The following is a 20578-nucleotide window of genomic DNA, read 5'->3' as shown; positions in this document are numbered from 1 at the left end:
ATCCTTGGTCGCATTTTGTGGCCACTCCTGCACTCCACTCAATAGCTGCCGGATTTGATGAAATGGCATAATCAGTGGCCAGTGGCGCCAAACGGAGGACGACACCATATAGCAGCAGCAGCGTGCCCGCCGGCAGCAGCAATATTGCAACTGCAACTGCAACCTGCAACAGTTGAGAGATTCAACTGGAGAGTCGGCAGAGACTGTCACTTTTCCTCGATGGCATCATTTATAATGCCGTTAGCCAAATGGCAGGTTGTGTTGATTTTGTTGTTCATCTTCGGCGACTGCACTTGCTCCCCTCTGCACAGATTGCATTTCCTTAATTTTCCACGCTCATCTTTCACATTCAAAACATCGTCATCATCATCATTCGTTGGTCGCGGTAAATTATGCTGAATTCACGAAGGTGGAACAGGTGCAGGTTCATCTGTGGTTACTGCGCGTCCTAGAGCAATTTCACGTGAATTCCCCATGCAAATATCTGCGAGATACTTTCCTGGGGAAACCCTTGACCCATTGTTTTCATCTAAAGGAAGAAAGAAAGAAGCAAAGAAATTTGGATTCCGAGAGAATTGATGAGATGTTGGGGAAATACTAAAATGTGTTAATAGGACGGACCATTACATCAACTAATGACAACTATATCCATTTTATGGATATTGCATAAAGTCTTTTAAAGCATGAAAGGAGAATTTAATGATAGTCTGAGACAAAAAAGATGTGTTTTTTATTGTTTCTGAACCGGTAGGCACAAGCCAATGATTGAATTTTAAAATAATTGCAAACAGTTAATATAATCTTTAAAGTTGTTTCCTATCACAGCCTGAGATTTAAGAAAATTAGTCTTTTTTCATTTTTAAATGAAAACAGCCAAATATCATAAAGTTAAAGTAAGCCTCTCTGCTTGATAACTAAATTAGTGACTCGTTAAAGTATCAATGGATAATTAAAGAACGCAAGCAGTAAACACTATAAAAAACTTTGGATATAATTGGATCCCTTTTGTTTATTATAAGGGCTATATAATTTATAAGTACTTTAATTGTAATAATTTATAAATGTTCAAGCTGTGCGATAAATTAAACAGTGAATTTTGTATTTAAATTCAAATGCAGCCCGCGCATTTTCGCCAGTATCATTAACATTATTCAGCCAACGGAAATCCCGCGTAGACCTTCCGGGAAGACCTCCCATCTAGGAGATACATTCTGCTGGCTATTATGCGAATTATGCATGGCACATTGCCAGATCTTAATGAATTCGCCATGCCACAGCGATTCTGAGCCATATAATCAGCGTCGCATTCACCCATTCATCTTTCTGCTTTCTCCGTGGCCTCAACCGAGTAACACAGTTCCCCAAAACATGCCCCCCACTACTACCATTTAAAATCCAGCTACCAACTCGCTGCCATCTACACCTCGGCATGCACAGATACTAATTATTATATTGTATCTCTTGTGACTTTATGTAACAGGCAAAAACAAAGGCAGACGGAACCATTTAAATGATATTATATTTACATAAAAAACAAAAACAAGCGAGGAAAACAATTAAAATTTCGTTTACAAAACGAGAAACGGCACTTGGCGGGTAAAAAGTACTTAACAGGTTCGAACTGACATTGGTAATGGGTTCGGAATGGCGTTTTGGATTGTATTGGATAGGGTTTTTGGGAATATGCGATGTGATGTTTCTTTCTGGTGGGTGCCACTTTTCGGCGTTTAATTTGTCGAGAGTTGCACTTGAAGTACGAGAAAGTAAATTGAGATAGATGGGAATCTTTCGGCTGACGGCGCCCTCAAGCAGATGGATGTGAAATGTAAGAGTATTTGAGCCAAAAGATGAAGATGAATCTGAGACGGTTGTAAAGTTGCGTTACACTCTGCATACGTTACATAACAGGCTTGACTGTATCGCCGCCCAGAGATCTAGTTAAGAGAGGGATCTTGCATTGAAAATGATTTCTTTTATTGTTGCTTCTGCGGCGAATCATAAGTAATAACGATAACGTAAGTTAACAACAATTAAATGTACATTTATATATAGGTACGAATTAAATAGTGTGTATAAGTATATATCTCCCTCGACAAGTCGGTGGCCATAAAGTGCCAACCGAAATCGCATTACGCTTGGGCCCATCTTCCAGCGGAGGCCATCGCAGCTAGTGGAGGTTAGTTGGGAGTAGTATAATTTATAAATACACAATACATTTACTATATATCTTCATATGCCCCGGACAGCCTTGGGGGCCCATTAAAACTCCAGTTATTATTGTTCGTGGGGCGGGAGTGGAAGGTTTTGAGGGGTAAAATATTTACAATTTCATGGTACTTTTAATTTTTATCTCTCGTTTGGCCGCGCAAAAAGAAGTTGAAAATCCGCACTTAGTCTAGACCATTAAAGGGGTACTTTTTCAGAGTTTTTTTGTTTCAGAGGGACGGGGTTGCTCTACAACACATAGGTACATACATATAGGTACATTTTTCGCTTCGGGATTACCCAAAGGAGTTTAAAAATTATTGTTCTAGCATAGGAACTGTGTTCGTCCTTTCAAGTATTCCAGTTTCCGTTTAATTCTGAATTTGTCTTCAGTTTTTTCTTTCGGCTTTTAAAAACATGAAGTGCAGTTCATTTTGGGGCAAAAGGAAAACCATGCTGACACTTGGAAGTTACTAGAAAATTGTTAATATTTATGTTCTTAAGAAAAAATTAAAGCATAACATTTAGATAATATTTTAGACAATAGCTTGATGTTATAAGGCATATTTCAATAAAATGTTAATTTTGTGACCAGAAAAACAGTTCATATTAAGCAAACCGCATTCGGAATCTAATTAGATATATTTGCTTAAGAAAAATTTGCTGTTAATTAAGTTATTCAAATTTGTAGTAATTCTTTCAATTTGGAACGATCAGAAATTGATTTAATTCATTAAAATAGAGAGGTAAGCAAATAAACAAAATCGTGATTATATTTGGAATCAACAAGGTCATTTAACTTCCATTTCGTAAAAGGTCTCAAGCCTTTGAAAGTGATTTCGCAGAGTGTCCTTCAATACATTCCAAAATGGCACAAGCTTATTCAAAGTACTTCAAAGTGATTTTCACGAGAATCCTTTGCTCCATTTATTTGTCCATTTTCACGCACTTTGCGTCCATCTCAGTTGGATTTTAATCCTGTGAACATTTCCGACACTACTGCCCCTTTTTCGGTCCCAAAATATTTTCGTTCGCAACATGATTTTCCCCAACTCCCAGTTTCCGTTTCCCTTGTCGTAGTGGCTGTTGTCGTCAGGTGTTTTCGGTTCAGATGGCTTAGTATCGTCCATAGTTGGGTCCGAATCGGGGTCCATCTCCGCCCAACTCGTCCAGGGCACCCATGGCACTCAGTTTCTGCAGCCAGGCGGCATTAGAGTTGCCGTTGGACACGCGTGGATTGTTGATGTTGCTGTTGCTGTTGCTGTTGCTGCTGGTGGCCTCATTGTGCAGACGCAGCTGTGGGTGTTGCTGCTGCTGCTGCTGTTGTGGGTCCTCATTGCTCAACTCCAAAATCTGCAAACACAAAACGCAAGACGGGCAGAGAAAGATTTAAACTCCGAGCTGTTGTTATGGTTGTTATAATTATCGTATAGTTGCTGTTGTTAACACGACTCGGCCCCCCGCCAAGCCGCCTTGTGATGATGGAGTGAGTTATTTCAAAAATCTGTTGAAATCTTATTTATCCAACGTGGGAAGTTCGTCACAGACTTATAGTTTTTTTTTTGTTAATTTAATTTTTTGTTTTTGGCGCATCATTAAATCGAATGAACTTTATCTGTAACGACGAGGCTGCCTGCTTCTGTTTTTTGCACGGCTTAACCCATTGCAAACCAGGTTCCTTTAATTTTTGTAAAACTTAATTTAAAAAAAATGTCCCGGAAAAGAATTAGGTTTTATTAATGATTATTTAAACAGAAAACGTTCTTTAATATGTATTAAATACATTTTTGTGATTGGAACGTCGAAATCATCAACTACTGCAATTAAATAACGCGTACAAGAGTTTTTTAATTACTAATGATTTATGAGTGTTGTAATGTTAAGTTCTATCATAAATTCATCTTTGGTAGCTGTCATTAGGTTAAAGTATTACAAAAATATCTATTTGTTGCTAGTCTAAGACAACTGAGATATTTCATGAATTCGAAGAATTTATCGAGCCGTCTTCACTGCCAACCAAAATGGGTTAACCTGTCTTGAGCCGTCTTAACTCAGCTACCAACTTGTGGCTCCTCATCTCCGCTGCTCTGAGCTCTGATGAGCTGAAAATGTGTTAATGGGGGGTATTGTCGTGTAATTATCAGCCGCCAACCTCTTTTCTGGCTATCCCTCTGTAATCCCTCCCGCTTTTGCCTCTCTGGAGCCCGTCTTTTGTCTTATTTTTCGGCCAAGTCTGGTGATGATGTGTGAACAAACACAAACAACAGCAAATGAGGCGAAAAACCTAAAACAATTTCGCGCCGAGTAATTATTTTATTGCTAATTTTAAAAAAAAACCAAAATTGTTTTCTATTTTCGACCAGCTTGCAATATTTCCCTCCTTTCGCTTTCCTTGACTTAAATGCCATTAATGGTCCAGAGGTCTTCAGGGAAGTGATGATGACTCTGGGATTGTTATCGCATTGCATCTGGCTGACTCCGGGGAGGGTGAATTTTCCAGGAGTTGGGGGGTGGTGTCAGCTGGGTTTCATCTCCCTTCGTTTCATTAAGGCCTCTTTGGACAGTTTAATTTGAGAGTTGTCGTTAAGTGAAAAGTTATGTGATTTTGTTTGGCTTCCCTCTCCCTTTCTCAGCTATCCCTGTCTATTTACTTATATCGATCTCTTTCCCTCCTTTGACCAGGATTTCGTTAGGCGATTGGAAAGGGAGTTGGCAGATACTTTATAAATAAACAGCTGCGTTTGGGCTAAGTTTTATACGAGGGGAAATCTCTGGGTGCTGAAGAGGTTGTTTTGGGTTCGGCCATTTCTGCTTAGTGGATTGAGCCACTTGATGAGAGATGGGACTTATGGGCTAAGACATTTGTGGCAAGTGGTAAAAGAATGTTGAAAGCAATTGGCATCAATCGGACATAATGTTGAGATGGATGAACTTTCACATAGAAAGATTCGACAAAAATGCGTGTAAAATATTATGAAAATTTAATTATATTATATCAATACTATATTAACTATATTAAGAATAAAAATTTCGAATGAAAAATTAGTCTTTCTAAGGAAAAGTCTTAAATAATTGTTTTTGTTGCTGTTCGTAACAATAGAACAATTTTTAAACTTCTAGTTGAAAAAAATCTACAGAACACAATATTAGTGTTGCTTTTTTATATTAATTTAATTTAAAATACCTGGCTCTTTTCTTCTTTTCTTTGATGTACACCAACTTAATTAGGTCCCCTGGATAACTGACTTCTATTTCAGTACTGCACATATTATTTATATGTTAATGAAATTTAAAATCCTTTGCCCTTCTTTCTCCCTTCTTTTGATGTATACCAACTTAATCAGGTCCCTGGATACCTGACTTCCATCTCAGTACTGCACATATATCTTCCATTTCTAACTGGTATGAAAAGCTTATAAAAATTAATTTATTTAAGTCGCCCTTTCATACCCAGTTGAGCACTGTTCTGATTAATGGATTACGTTTTAGACCCATCCCCATCGCCTTATTAAATTAACATTGAATCAAAAGCCCAAGTTCATCCCTAAATTAGTTTTAAACCCCTGAAACAATTGCAATATTCACCACGCAACCCCTGAAGTGACACAATTATAATCCAATATATCTCTAATAAGTCAAGAGCATTATGAAATTGTCATTTTCCACATTCTATAACACAAATTGCTTCTGGGAATTCCTTCCAACTTCATTGTCATCTTGGGCTAAAAGCAAAAGGAGGTTCGAGGGGAAGTGGATGTCGTGTCGTCCTGTTGACATCCATCCTGTGAAAGGCAATAAGCTAAAGGCCAAGTTATGTTGTCTCATGTCCCTAATGCCTCTGTTGCTCCCAGCTTCTCAGGTTCAATGCATTATTGTGTGTCAAGTGTTTTCATTTCGCATTCTGCTTGTTTTCCCCCCGACTGTCGCCTGTCTTCAGAGTGACGTAGTCAAGTCAACCTTCATCAGCGGCAATGCGACCACGTCACCGTCATTATTTGCTATTTGACATTTGATTTCCCTTTTCTTTTGCTCAGTTTAATTTTTTGCTTTATTTTTGTGCTCGCTTTTTGTCCAAACATGGTCTGCTCTTCGTCTTTGGTGTTTGTCTGCGCCGCTCGTCAGCGACTTATCGATTTGCAGGGACCATGACTCAGAAAAGAGTTTGCAGAGGGGTTGAGAGCCCCGTACATTCAGGGAAAAATTCAACCTAGAAACCTAGTCCGGAAATTCTTAAAATATCTTTGCTGAAATATTCAATTTACTCTATAATGGCCTTTCAAATAACGAGTGAGTGATGAATTTATAGCTTGGTGTATTGAAATCTGTTTGGTAATAACCCATTTTGGGGTCATTTGTGACGCCTAACATTTTTTGTTTTTTTTATTATTACCAATTTTTTAAAATCATGTTTTTAAGATATTTTTAAAATATATTTTTAAAGTATACAAACATTTTATTTTAAGATCATTACACGACTTCACATTCCCTCCCCCAATACCACACTAATCTATATGTTCCATACTCTTCATAATTTTGTGCCAGTGCTAAAAATGTTTGCTACAGATACTCAACTCGATGGTAGACAAACAGTTGCAGTTGAGCATTTTGTAGGCTGAAGTTTTCGCAGACGTGCAGCTGCAGTGGATTATTTCTGCACATCCACAGGCAGTTAAGTGGGGCTTCCTCGCCGAATCCCCTGGTGACCCCCGGACCCCCGGACCCCTTATTCCTACCCTCCTAGTCGAGCCGCATTTTTGTGTCTTGGTTGCGAAAAAGAACAGGAAACTGTGCCGAAAAAAAACACATTAAATAACAACAACTGCCGCGGTGGCGGCGAATCAAAAATTGTGCAAAAGATGAGGTGACCGGCATGCAAGTGTTGGCCAAGTTGGCGATTGTAGCCGAGCAGGCTCCCCATCGATTGCGGGAAAAAGAAGAAGCGCTTGCGAAATATGTAAAAATATTTCTGAAATGGTTTCCAGACGCACAAGAAACCGCAGCGCCAGAAAAGAAGAGGTAGGTGGTGCGGCTAGCAGGAATCTTCGGGGGAATCATTGGGGCCGTGGCCGAGGGACCTGTGTAACCTTATACCAAGACGATGACGTAACCTCCATTCCATTCAATTCCACTCGAATCCACTCCATAAGCGACCAAAAACAAAACACCAAAATATAAAAGCAAGAAATCCAAAAGGTAGAAACGCACGAAAACAAAAACAAGTCGAAAATAAAACCTCAATAATTGGCGACATAATTGCAACTTAATACCACGCTTTGGCTCTCTTTTCATTTAGTTAATTATATTGACAGCGCACCAAAAATGCCAATGCACAAAACTCGGCTGAAGATACCCATCGCACACTCACTCAGATACACTGAAGAAATGGTCAATAATGGATCATTTTTACCTGGAGATTCATTAATGCGTGGATGATAAATGGAAATGATAACATCATAATTCAGCACTTCATTAATTATGGCATGAACCATTTAAGAGTAATTGTTTACACAATTATTAAAGGGGACAGCTTTTTAATTAAACTAAGAAATACATACGGACAACTAAAACCCTTAAACATATAAAATTACTGGAATATGATGCAAAATACAATTTAGTGCACTAATTACAGGTACTTTCTGGAGTCAGTCTTAATGGCTAGCATATTAAATAATTAGTTTGCCTTTGCATTAATATAACAAAAGAAACCAGTTCAAAAAACGATTTATATCAGCGGTCGGCAGCTTCCCATTAAGTGAAAATAGGAAACAGCTGTGCTTGTTCTCTGCCGCCACACGTACAGCGTACACCGATGTGCAATTACTTTCGCAGCCAAAAAATAATATTTCATGGTGTTATGTGCCTCCTGCATCTTTAAAAACATTTAAAGGATCTTTGTATATTTTATAACTACATTTGAATGCATAAATAAATAAAAAATAATGTAAGCGTTAGAGAAATCGTCATAAAAATGATCTCAGCCTCTCCGCTTTTTCGCCCAGTGTAGAATGGCTCACCTGCAGCATGAGTTCACGCAACTTGTCCAAATCGTCGCCATGCGACCTTGTCGGCAGGTACCGGCCGTCGACTAAATGCGGCGGGACGACCAGGAGCAGCACCGTCATCCAAACCAAGAGCCACCTGTGTCCACTTCCACATCCACTCCCCTGCCTTCTTGTGGCTCCCATTGTCGTCTTGGTGGGGGGCGTTCTGGTGTCTGGACTCGAGTAGGCGTGGCACCGGTCTGCGAAGAGAGAGGTCAGTGTGTGAGCCCCTTGCAAAAGACGAAGACAATTGCAGGATGCGTAATTGACTTGCAATGGTGATGGCTTTTAAGGTGGGGTCGCAATGGGAATAAAGCCAAACCAGAAATGCATCGCACAGACTCACAGATTGCTGGGAATCGAGTAACAGATAAATTATTTCTGACGACTGGGGAGAGACATCCATTGGGATTTCTATAAATGCAGTCATAAATCTTGAAAGGATGTGGATCTAGTGCTTGTCTCTCGGGAATCTATTATTAATTTGTTAGGTCTGACTTGGGTTAATCGGATCAATTTTCAATCTGTTATTAAAGTGGAAGCGAGGTACTTTTATTTTTAAGCTAATCAACCAATTAAGTTGAGATTGATGAAATCGCCTAATATTTTTCCTATAAATTTAATGAAAACTTGTTTTAATTCAGTGGCAAAACCGCAATAGGAACTATAGTATAAATCGTTTTCTGGCACTATATAACCTTTTCGGATCTTTGTAAATATTGTTCACAAAACTTAATTTCCTTGAGCTTGTATTCTCTCGTCTTTCCCTTATATTTTCAACATTCAGAAAATTGGTTCTTTCGTATCTCTCTCTTTAAGTAGCGCCCTCAAAAAATTCAATTTAAATGTAATTCGCGTTTTCTTGGCTGCGCATTAATAATAAAACTGCAGCAGAGCACTTGGTTTGTTTACCCAATCGAAAGAGGATTACACAATGCTCGAAATTTATGATTATGACACTGACACTGAACCAGCGATGGCAACTGGTACATCTGCACCTGCAGCCCGCTGTGACTCACAGTTTGCGTATTGCGATGGAGTTTCGGAGTTGTCCTGGGCTGGTCGGGAGGATGAGGATTCCGTCTTAACAACGTCACGTAGCGAATGTGTTTTGTTCGGCCAAGTAAGCGGAGACCCCGAGCGATGTTGTGAACTAGGATAACAATGTAAGTTTAAGCCAAGCTGCGTGCCGACATTTGTATTTATAGCCAAAATTGCGGCACTGGCCGAGATTTGGAGATGACGCCAGGACGCCGCCGTTTTCTGCCACGGCCCGGATATTCCGCCCTCCGAATGCGCTACGCCCCTATGGGGAATTCGAATTAGCCTTTGGTTTGTCCTGTCTCCGAAGCCGAGCTCTTTCCCATTTCACTTTTAGTGCGCGCGCAGCGTCGGGAAAGCCAACGAAAGTACCAGCCAACAACATCCTATCCGTATCATTGTCACCACACACTCGTTTACATGTGGCTGTGGCTGTGGGCGACCGTGTTTGTGTGGCCTCGCATTTCTATTGTCCTGCTCTCGGGCGTCATCATCATAATACGTATACGCCCAGCGCCCCAGCATCCCAACAGCCAGTTCATCTGGCGAAATGGTTTCGCTTGGCCACTCTCATGGCTAGCTCGCTGCGGGTTTTATTGGGTTGTTCTTGTCATCGCGGTAATGGGTGTTCGGGCTGCCGAAGGGAATATCGGAAGAAGGAGTGATCAAGTGACCAAAATAACCACGGTTATATTTTTAGCCTCCAACTTAACTTAGTTTGTGATCACTCAAATCATTGCCTTACATTTTAACTTTTGAACCTAACTTCATAATGAAAAGCAATTTTAGATGGGACGAAACTCTTTTTTGAATACTCGTTTTCGCAGTAAAAGCTAAAATAATTATAAATATTTTTAATATTAAGTAAAAAGTTATTTATATTTTAGGGATGTCACTTGATTTATTGTTTTCTTATACCGAACTTTATTTTTGAATCTCGAAAAGGTAGAATTAAATATTCAAGATAATTGTAGATATATATATTACAGGGTAACTCCACTTGAACTGGTGGCTGTGATTGCCGTCGTCATGGCTGCATTTGTTGACATTGCGGGCGTCAATAAATGGCCCAGTCCCCGGGGCTACGACTTCGGTTAACGTTAACTGGGGACCGGCCCAGCACTCAATTGTTATGGTCTTCCTCCTCGCTGCTGGGATATGTACTATATGTTGGCTATCTGTGGTGTCGGTGAAATGGACCATTTGTATACCACGCACGACCGATAGACCGAAATTTTTGATATAGCGCAGTTTTGTGTAGCCATTGCTGTGATTGAATACGTGACGGGCATGGGAAGTGGGCGAGACTCGGGGCAAGGGTTTTTACGACCCCCGCTGGATGAGAAGTACTCGTTCTTGTAGCAATACGCCCATTCATACACCCAAGCCGCCCCATTCAGCTGCTGGTTTATTTATGACCTTTCGCATATAAACGCATTATGAAAAAGTCAAAAATTGTGGATGCCCATTGCGTTCTGGTTATGTTATTAAAACAAAAAAATCAATTACTCAACATGTAAAATAATCAATGGAATTCAACTCATGACTTATGGCTCACAATGAAATTAACTTTGTGTTGCCCTAGGCTGAAAGCTTTTGGGAGCTCTGTTTCGAGCTTTTTGAAATATAAACTTCATGGCTAGATTTTGGTTACGTGAAGTCACAAGCATCGGTGGTTCAGTGGTAGAATGCTCGCCTGCCACGCGGGCGGCCCGGGTTCGATTCCCGGCCGATGCAACCTATTTTTTTTCGTTCTCTGAGTGTTTTTTTTAATGCAAGCTATTTACCTTTGTTTGTATACTCGCTGAGTTAACTATAGCATTCCAAATTTAGCGACTTTATTGTTGAAATTGATCAAAAAGTCAATAATTGCTATGGGGTTTCCCCATCTGTCATATGGCAATCTAATAAATCATGGGATTTAAATGACTACTCGACATTTTATACATTTTGTACAAGAGTAAGATTGGGGTAATTGTTACCTGCTACTTGTTATATTTTTTAAAATAAAATCTTTTTATTTGAGGAACAAAGGCGAATACTACATATACACGAACAAATGAAAATCTAGAGGTAATTGCTTAGTTAATGAGTGAAATAAACCATTAGTTTTTAATTTAACAGATATTCATCAAACATTTTCGTGAAGTTTGCAAACGCTTTTATTATTTTTCTAGCAAAAATAAACATTTTTATACCCGTTGCTCGTGGAAATCTATATTCGGGGAAAAACTTTGTAATAGGTAGAACGAAGCAATTTCGACCCCATCAAGTATATTTATTCTTGATCAGAATTAATTTAGTTTGTTTTGGCAAGAAATATTTGAACAAAACTAACAAAAACAAGGAAAAGCTCTATAGTCAGATACCCTTTACTCAACTAGATTGAGATGTCCAATGCAAAGCGATTGTTTCCGAGATTGCAGAGCGCCACCTACTGGTGGTTACATTATTTGGCCATATCTTCTTAATGAATGGTCTCATTAGAAAACAGTGTAGATATGGATACTGGTATTAATATACGTAAAAAAAACCATTAACACTTTAAAAAAATCTTTAGAAGTGTGGGCGTCAGAATGATTTTAGTGGTTTGGGCGTTTGTGGGCGCTAGAGTGTTTTTTCGTCAATCGGTAGGTATCGACGAAACCAGCACATTTCTGCTTAAATATTTATTCTAGCATCAAAGTTGTGGGTGCCACAGTATATCTGACCTGCGCTGCGTACGGAGCTAAGGAATCTAAATCACAAACTCTGCAGCTCTTTTGGTTTCTGAGATCCCAGCGTTCACACGGACACTCGGACATGGCTAGATCGACTCGGCTAGTGATCCTGATCAAGAATATATATACTTTGTGTGGTTGGAAACTCCTCCTTCACTGCTTTGTAAACGTCTGACTAAAATCATTATACCCTCTGGAAGGGTATAAAAGAGACTGAGAAAAGAGACATATTAAGAGAGATTAGCCAGCTAATATGCAAAGTAAAGTTAAATACGCTTAAAATGGAGAGTATAGACAGAGCCCAAGATTTCGCGGTGATTAAAAAGTATATATGCAAACCTTATAAACTGTGGTATCTTTAAAATGTGGTCTATAAATGTGGTCTAAATATTATTAATATATTTCTATTAAAATCAAATTTAAAAATCGTTTGTACCTGTAACATAGTTATTTAAGTAATTTATTTTTAAGCAATATGTCTGCAAATGTAATTTCTATGCATTGCGTAATTCTCCTCCAGAGGCGGTGGCAGAAGTTTGAACTTAAAGGAACCAGCGAGTCGTAAAAGCGCCCTTATTCTTACATTTATCAACATGAATAGCCCAGTAAATAATCGAAGCAGTGATAAAATATATAAGCTAGGTAAATATCTAGACTTACCTAACTTTCACAGGGCCACACGTGATATTCTAGGCTATTGCTAACATGCTAATTGAAATGCCATGATTAGATGTTTTGAAACCCAAATTTCGTATTTAATATTTGCATAGACTTTATTCACTTGAATCGTTACACAATTAAAATTACAATTACCGTAGAACAAAAAAATGAAGGTTGAGTAAAAGCATGTTGATGGGGGAACAAGGACGGAAGGCTGAAAAATATACATATGGCTCGTATAAAACCTTAACTATGTGTAGAAGCGATCTTAACTAGAGCTACCGTTTAGGGCCTTACATAAGGTCTACTTAACAACAACTAAAATACATTCAGTGGCATTCTACCTACAATAACTTGTCTCAATTACATTTATCAAATGTATATTTATTAATTGCTCAGAGTCAGTTGATCTAGGGATTACATCTACAGACACAGCACGAAGGAAACAGGAACCAATCCATAAAAATGCCCTTGCAATCGTTGTCGGGATCGTATGCGAGCAATCGATGCCATTTGTACTTCTGTTCGCATCCACACTCGCCCTCGCATCTCGGCGTTTGGGTATTGCTGAAAATAATGAGAACTTAATTAGAAGTGCAAATTGGTACCTATTTTAAAACTATTTATTTTAAAAGTATTAGGACATACCCGATTTATTAGATTTTTAAATCGTAGTACTAACCTGCACACCTCCTGATGAATGGCCTGCTCGAAATGTTGTGTGTTTACAATGGCCCTGATCTTTCCAGCCGAATTCGATGCCCAATAGGGTGTAACAATTTCAATCTTCGACTCGCAGGCATCGAGTCTTCCAGTGCCAGAATTAGCATTTCCGTTTCCCGGTGGCCTGTTGGCACTAGTGTTCCCATTGCCACTTCCTCCGGCAGATCCGCCCCTGTTTCGATTTCCGCCGGCGGCAGCTTGTCGTTTTTTCCGAAGTTGGCCAAAATAGCTGTCTCCGGCTTCGACGGCCTCTCCGGCGTTGGCAGCAAATGCTCCAGGGGGAATAAATATATCCGGCTCGTCTATGAAGCGACGCTTTCGCGCCTTAGCACCTTGTTGTCTTCCACCTCCTCCACCAGGTCCCTCCATGTTCATCTCGAAGTCTCCATACATCCGTCGCATCAAGGCCTTGTTGTCGTCTATGAAACGTTCGATCTTATCACTAAAATAGAAAGGGTTTATTAAAGTCGAAATTTTATAATAAATATATATAATGGATTACAAATAACTTTATTAATATCTTAAAACTAAATTTAATATCATATAAATTTATTTTATTTCGATGTAACGAAACGTTAATGTATGCATTCGCCAAACCAAGTGATTCACCAGTAAGATTGATCCCCGTTACTCAGCTAAGGGAAGTTCGAGGTAGATAGAGATATACAAGTATTATTTGCTTATAACTTTTTAAATAGTCTAAATTGAAATTTTTTTGGCAAGTCGATGGACATTTATAATCAAAACAAGATCTCAGTTAAATTTTTCAATAAATATTAAAAAATGTGGGTGCCAGACGGTTTTTAGCGTTATGGGCGTTAGAGTGGGCATGGCAGCCTGCTGAAGTACTGTCCCAGAACCTCAAGAATCTGCATGCCGAGTCCCAACTTTCTAGCTTCTATAGTTTCCGAGATCTCAGCGTTTATACGGACGGACAGACAGACAGACGGACAAACTGGGTCGGAAACGCTTCCTTCTACCTGTTACACACTTTCCGACAAATCTAGTATGCCCCCTTTAATCTACGAGTATGGAGTATAGAAAGGCAAAAAATTAACTTAGTAAAACGCCCTTTGACTAAAGAAGCATAGGTATATTAAAATCATAATTCATTTAATTATCATTTTTAAAATAAAGGTTCAAGGAACCACTTCAGATATAATGTAATAATAATAATAAGCCGTAAAAAGTGACAAAAAACATTTGGCCACGATTTTCTTAAAACTGTGACGTGAAGGAAAGTTTCTATGCTTGTGATCGTACTCTACAAGTTAAATTCTTTTAGATTTTGTATCCTTCAGTCTTGGGCTTTTATTTTATTTTGCCAAAATAAGCTAATAATATTAATATTTGTGGGTTGAATTGATTAAGAAATGGACTAATCAATTTATCGAAGATAGCTTTTGAGCTCATATTGTTGCGGCTTGATGCTAATGAATTGAAGAATACATAAAAGGCCTTTAACCACTGATGAAATTCAAAGTAATTTTACGTTCTATGTTAATGAATACAGTTAACTATGTCACTTTAGAACATTCGACCGGATTAAATGTGATTCAGATTAGCTTTTCGGCGAAGAAGTCAAGTAAAAGAAAACCACAGAAATGCAAACATCCTTGAGTTAATCAAGGGAATGTGGTGGCATCAAAGTTTTACGACGGTTCCAAGGGAAATACCATTTCCATTTGGTATTTCCCATATCCCAAACTTAGAGAACAATAGTTACTTACATGGGATAACTGTTGCCGGCCGTCGGACAGAACAGCTGATGATATCGCTTGATGCATGGCACTCCCTTGATCACATCGCCCCGCACATCCAGTCCCAGAGCCACCGACAAAGCCGTCCACCAGATCTAAATTGGACAGAGTTATATAGTAAGTTCGAGCGATAAGTATTTAGCATTGAAGAAGGTAATTGAGCTTCGGTACTGAGATTCAGATTGATTTGGCGACCATAACGAATTATGGCCGGGGTGTGAAAATGACTCAAGTAAGTCATAAACATAAAAGTTCGTTTTATATTCGAAAATAAGTGTGGATTTTAGTGAGGAGGGGTGTGGAGTATAGGGTTGGATTTTGGGATTAAGCTTCCTCGAGTCGCCATGCGACGATTTCAATATCAATCTCTCTCTTCTTTCGTCGTCATCAACATCATCACACCTCTTAATGAAACGAACTCGCACGACCTTCGTGCGCAAAAAACAAAAAAAAAGGAAAATAAAACCGAAGTGAAACACAAAATCGTCAAAGTTATTTCCGCAAATGAACAAACTCGATCCATATCGAGAGTACACTGGAGGAAAACAAGAAAACTAGAACCAAGAGATAACTTATACCATTGAGCAGCAAAACTACATTGGCCTAATCAGATTATCTGCAGAAGGTATTCCTTTTTTTAGTTACATTAAAATTTAAAAAATCTCGTAAAACTATCTATTAAAAATAGTTTGTTTAAATGTTTTGTCAAAATGTTCTAATACATCTTCAATGAAATGATACTAGTTTTTATGCAATTTTGTATCAGTTTTAACCGGATAAGCCTTTTGACATGAGCCTTTGAAAAGAGACGGATCGAAAAAAATTTCCTGTACCTACTTTATTATGGAATGGTAAAACTTATAAGTGTAAATTTACCTGTTAATACAAAGTTTCTTTTTCTATCTACATTAGGTGGTTCCAAAAATGGAATCGTGTTCTTACCCCTTCCCATGGTAGATTAAAGTGTTACAAAATGTATTCGAAAAATACAATACCCTTGATATTTAGGCCTTGTGCATTGTGGTTGAAGTTGCCTTAAAAATTACTCATACTGCATGCGTTCCAGTTCGAATTTTGTACAACCAAATTTATATATCGAATTAATTTCTAGAGCCCTATTTCCGATTGTGAAAAGTATTTTTTTTTCAGTGTGCCAGTTAAAGTGCGCGCGTGCTCAGAACCTCGTACCGCCCAATGTGTCTTTCCGTCGCTCCACACTTACCGGAATCTGTAGGAACGATCCATTGTTTAGTTTCGGATAGGAGAAGAGCGGCACCACTGGAACAGTCCCATTCTTCAAGTAGATCGGTCCCTGGATGGGCGTCACGGTGGGCATCTGATTGTTATTCGCTTTATCTGTGAACGGAATGTAAATGGTTTCGAAAATTAAGTGGAAATGGATATTGGAGTGCTTTAAATGGCTGCTGTTTCAGCGGTGATTCATAGCAAGGACGGACGAATTGTCGTATCCGTGGCCGTTGTCACTGCATTAATCAGCCCGGTTAAACCCAAAAAGAGCTGCCATTGCAACTGAAGTGCAATCGGTGTCTGCATACAAATCGCACTGCAGGTGACACTTGCATGTATAAATTCATGTCTGCCTGGCATTTGTAATGCCCAGATCCGGATCTGGGGCAGACAGAAACTTTCCCTTTTATAGTCATACTGCAGGATGCAAAACGAGTTGGAGAAGGCGAAAAAAGGGTTCATACAGTGCAAAAATAAATTTCCTAAACTATTGTTTACTTAAGTCTAATATAAATATTGGCTGCAGAAGGATTACATTAAAACAAAACAAAAATTAAGTAGCAAAACATCGAAAATATCAAAAGAATATACCCCCAGAAAACACCTAATAAGTTACATAATTTACAATGATGTTACGTTTTATAAATTCAGAATATAACAATGCCTTTTAATTTAACCCCCTTTTGAAGCTTTCATTCAGTTATTTTCTAATAAATTCTATTAGGTCACATACTAACATGCTGACAATCTTAATTTAGTTTTCTGTTTAATTTCATAATATTATGAACGATAAATAATATATCTTTAGCCATACAAATCTATTTAAAACATGTGCAATGGCTTATTAATAAAATATTATGTGAGTAGCAAGAACAACTCAATAGGTTCTGGTATTTGTATTTAGATTTGATTTAGGGCACGGTCACACAAATAAATTATTTGCATGCAATTTTAACTTGCATAGAAAATAAATCATTTCTTGTTAGATTTCTCCCATGCTCTATAAAAAGTCTTTTTGTTTCTGGTCCTAGACTCATAACTTTTGTCACAGTGCATCGAAATCATGTCACTTTCAGCTAATGAGGAATTCTTTTGGCATGTTGTGAAATAGATTCTTTGTTTCTGTGCACTGATCTTCGCTCGAGATCGCTTTTTATGGTATTTTTCTGCCTGCACAAAGGTGAAAACCCAGTGTTGAGTACTTGAGTGCTGAGACAAAAAGCAACCCAAACTAGTATCCGAGTTTGGGTCTTGCGTGCGCACGTCTTCATATGAGAGCTGGTTCATGAGCACGTCCCCTTGCCCCTCATTTCGGAAGACTTAAACGCGACTTCTTGCATAATAGCCCCGTAACCGAGTTGAGTACTTGAGGTCTGAAGACTGAAGTCTGGCAGGTTGCTGGCTGGCTAATGCCTCGGCATCTTACAGATTGAGATGGAGGGGCAGAAACAAAGAGGCGCCACAAGCCAGGCCGAAAGTGAAACATCCGAAAAAGTGAAGCGCCGCTGACAGTTTTCCAAGAGGACAACAAGGGCGGCGTATTCAGATACAGATTCGGAGATACTCGAGCCGTTAGATAGGCAGAGGCATATACAGATACATATACAGATAGCGAAACACCCCGGCACAACATAAATCGTGATGCGTGCCAGCCTTTTAGTTGCTATAAAAGTCAAACACTGGCCATTACTGTCTTGAAAGTGACCTTGCCAATCGGTTTGTAGACCTTTGACCTTGTCGCCGCTCGTTGCTTGTGCGCTTGTTTACCCCACAGGTTGGTTATTTGTTATAGTTGCTCTGTGATCTTGTGCAGAAGTTGCTCTCAATTGGAAAGATACACAAAAACAAGTAGCAGGCGAAACCGCAGAAATTAACATGACTTTCAGCGCCCGTCTTTGGATCGTGTGCAGACGTGGGACTCTTCTCTGCTTATCTCCATGGATCTACATGCTCCAAATTCACACTACACATATTTCTTGACACAAAAGCAAACAAATTTAACCACCAACAGTTGTTTTTATTTGTTAATTGTTCAGATTGCCATCGCTTTAAATCAGGAAACGCTCGAAATGGAATGTACTCAGAGGAGTGAAACAAGCGAGTCTCGGGAATTTCTTTCGGGGGAATGAGGAAGTGATTCTCGGTCCTTCAACTGAAGTTCTAAGAAGCTCATTCATTTGAATTTGTTGCTGTTTAATTTAGCATGCAATTAAGTACATTTAATTAAAATTCATTGGAATCACTTTTACGTGGGGTAGTTGCAATAAGTGGTCTCTCTTACTTGAAAGGGTTTCTGTCTAACAATTTAAAATAATAACTATAACTATAACATAGAACTATAATCTATAAATTGTTCTTAGGTTCTAAAAAGATAATATTCAATAAAAGGTTAATAGATTTTGATGTTAATTCTGGTATAAAAGCAAAATAAACCATTTAAATGGATTTAATTTAGTCATTATAAGTAATAATTTGAGCAACAGATACAGCATACTACGTTCCACTGATAAATAAACCAAACTTAAAGTGATTCGAGCTGAATAATGTATAACAATTATATTAAAAGAATATGTATGACTCACTTTTCTCTTGTCCTTCGAAGTACTGCCCTTCCTCCTCCCCGTCCTCCTCCTCATCCTCTTCGCCCTCCTCCACGTCGTAGTCGAGCACGGCGTGCACCTGGGTCCTGGATCCTTGTCCCGCCTGAACCCTTGTGAAACCCGGTGCTCGTTCCGGGTAATTTTCCGGCGGGGCAACACCGTAGGTCTGGGCAGGCTGAGCCTCCGGTTTGGCCTGCCTCGACCTTTGGGGGGGAGGAGCCGGTGGTGGCTGCTGCTGCTGCGAAGGCGGTGGTTGTTGCGGCTGGGGCTGTGGCTGCTGCTGCTGCGGCGGAGCCTGCTGCGCCCGGCTGCCAAAGCTGGTAATACTAAAGCTGCCGCTGTTCTTAGAAAAGGTGGCACTGGCACTGCCATGGGCATTGAAAAATTGCTTCTGCTGCTGCTGAGGTTGGGCTGGCTGTCCGGGATATCGGCTGTACGAGCCCTCCGCCGGACCCCGACCGTGAGTCGCATGAGTCTGTGTCAGCTGGATGGAACTTTGGCCCGTGGTGCTGCTCGACCTTGAACTAGAGCTGGAGCTCTGGAAGGACACGCTGTTCTCGTTTTGATCCTGCTGCTGCTGCTGCTGTTGATGCTGTTGCTGTTGCGTTTGCTGCTGCTGCACCTGCTGGATGTGGTAAACGGAGTTCCGAACAGCACTCGGCGCCGTCGGCGGCAAATAGGCATTACTCTGCTTGCGGCGTCCGGCCGTATTTTGATATTGGTAACCCCCCGACTGCGGAGGCCCATAGGGATTGTTCTTGAAGTACTCCGGATCGGCAGGCGCCTCAGCCGGGTTCTGCTGCTGGTGGTCCGCCGGCGAGTAGAGCAGATTATTGGTGTTGCTGGCCAGCTGGTGGATCGGGTGCAGGGGGGCCAGGGTGACTCCCCACGGCTGACCCAGGGCACCGAAGGGCAGCGAGAAGTTGGTCAGAGCCATGGAGGTGCGAAATATGCTTGCGCTCTCAATTCGCAGACGAAAGACTTAGGCACCAAACTCGATCCGGCCGCGCATGCGACATCATCTAGAACAGATCGGCGCACGGAAACTGATGGCGCGCGCTCTCGAAATTGATTTATGCAAAAATAACAAATCAGTCAGATCAGCTCCCGCTTCCCACTTCCCACCCCTGGCAACAATGACAAGCACACACTGGCAAACACAGAATATCAACACACACACGTCGATCGGCGGGCTATGTCGCTATATATGTATATACGGCGATACTGAGATATGTGCAAACGATGTTGTTGTTATTAAATAACTTAAGCGCGAACTTTTAGCTCCGGTCCCGGTCCGCGTGTGTGCTAAAAAACCATTCACGACAAGCTGACAATCGAGACTGAGCCGTTCTCGCCGTGCGCCTTAAAAAAAACTTAATGGGTGGAAAATGTTTCAACTCTCGAAATCTCAAAATCTCCGACTTGAAACACTGCGCTCAGCTCCCTCAATCTCTGAATCTGGCTAAGAGCGGCAGCTCGGTGAACTGAGTTGTGTTTTTATCTTTCGTTTTTCGGTTTCTGCTGAATGGCAAATCGAAAAATAAAACAAAACCGGAAAAAGTCGATACGGATTCAATCGA

At 40.0% G+C, this 20578-nt stretch overlaps 2 protein-coding genes and 1 non-coding gene across 3 annotated transcripts; 1 reads left to right on the top strand and 2 right to left on the bottom strand.

The window, feature by feature from the left end:
- Positions 1 to 1952: 1952 nt before the first annotated feature.
- Positions 1953 to 9598, bottom strand: Proc (Proctolin). The gene is made up of 3 exons (XM_017087007.4): positions 9266 to 9598; positions 8220 to 8446; positions 1953 to 3558 (listed from the first exon to the last, which is right to left on the bottom strand). The coding sequence occupies exons 2-3, from the start codon at positions 8388 to 8390 to the stop codon at positions 3322 to 3324; spliced, it is 408 nt and encodes a 135-aa protein (XP_016942496.3). The 5' UTR covers positions 8391 to 8446; positions 9266 to 9598; the 3' UTR covers positions 1953 to 3321.
- Positions 9599 to 10953: 1355 nt separating this feature from the next.
- On the top strand, positions 10954 to 11024 carry TRNAG-GCC (transfer RNA glycine (anticodon GCC)). Its single transcript has one exon. It is a non-coding gene; the product is annotated as a tRNA-Gly (tRNA).
- Positions 11025 to 12754: 1730 nt separating this feature from the next.
- On the bottom strand, positions 12755 to 20347 carry spz3 (Spaetzle domain-containing protein 3). The gene is made up of 5 exons (XM_017086530.4): positions 18981 to 20347; positions 16373 to 16506; positions 15121 to 15245; positions 13350 to 13832; positions 12755 to 13234 (listed from the first exon to the last, which is right to left on the bottom strand). Exons 1-5 carry the CDS (start codon positions 19933 to 19935, stop codon positions 13078 to 13080), a joined length of 1854 nt encoding a protein of 617 aa, XP_016942019.3. The 5' UTR covers positions 19936 to 20347; the 3' UTR covers positions 12755 to 13077.
- Positions 20348 to 20578: the final 231 nt, after the last annotated feature.

Source organism: Drosophila suzukii, chromosome 2L (assembly GCF_043229965.1).
Source record: "Drosophila suzukii chromosome 2L, CBGP_Dsuzu_IsoJpt1.0, whole genome shotgun sequence".
NCBI classification, from domain to species: domain Eukaryota; kingdom Metazoa; phylum Arthropoda; class Insecta; order Diptera; family Drosophilidae; genus Drosophila; species Drosophila suzukii.
The sequence above is the reverse complement of the archived record's forward strand: the minus strand, read 5'-3'. Positions and strand labels throughout refer to the sequence as shown.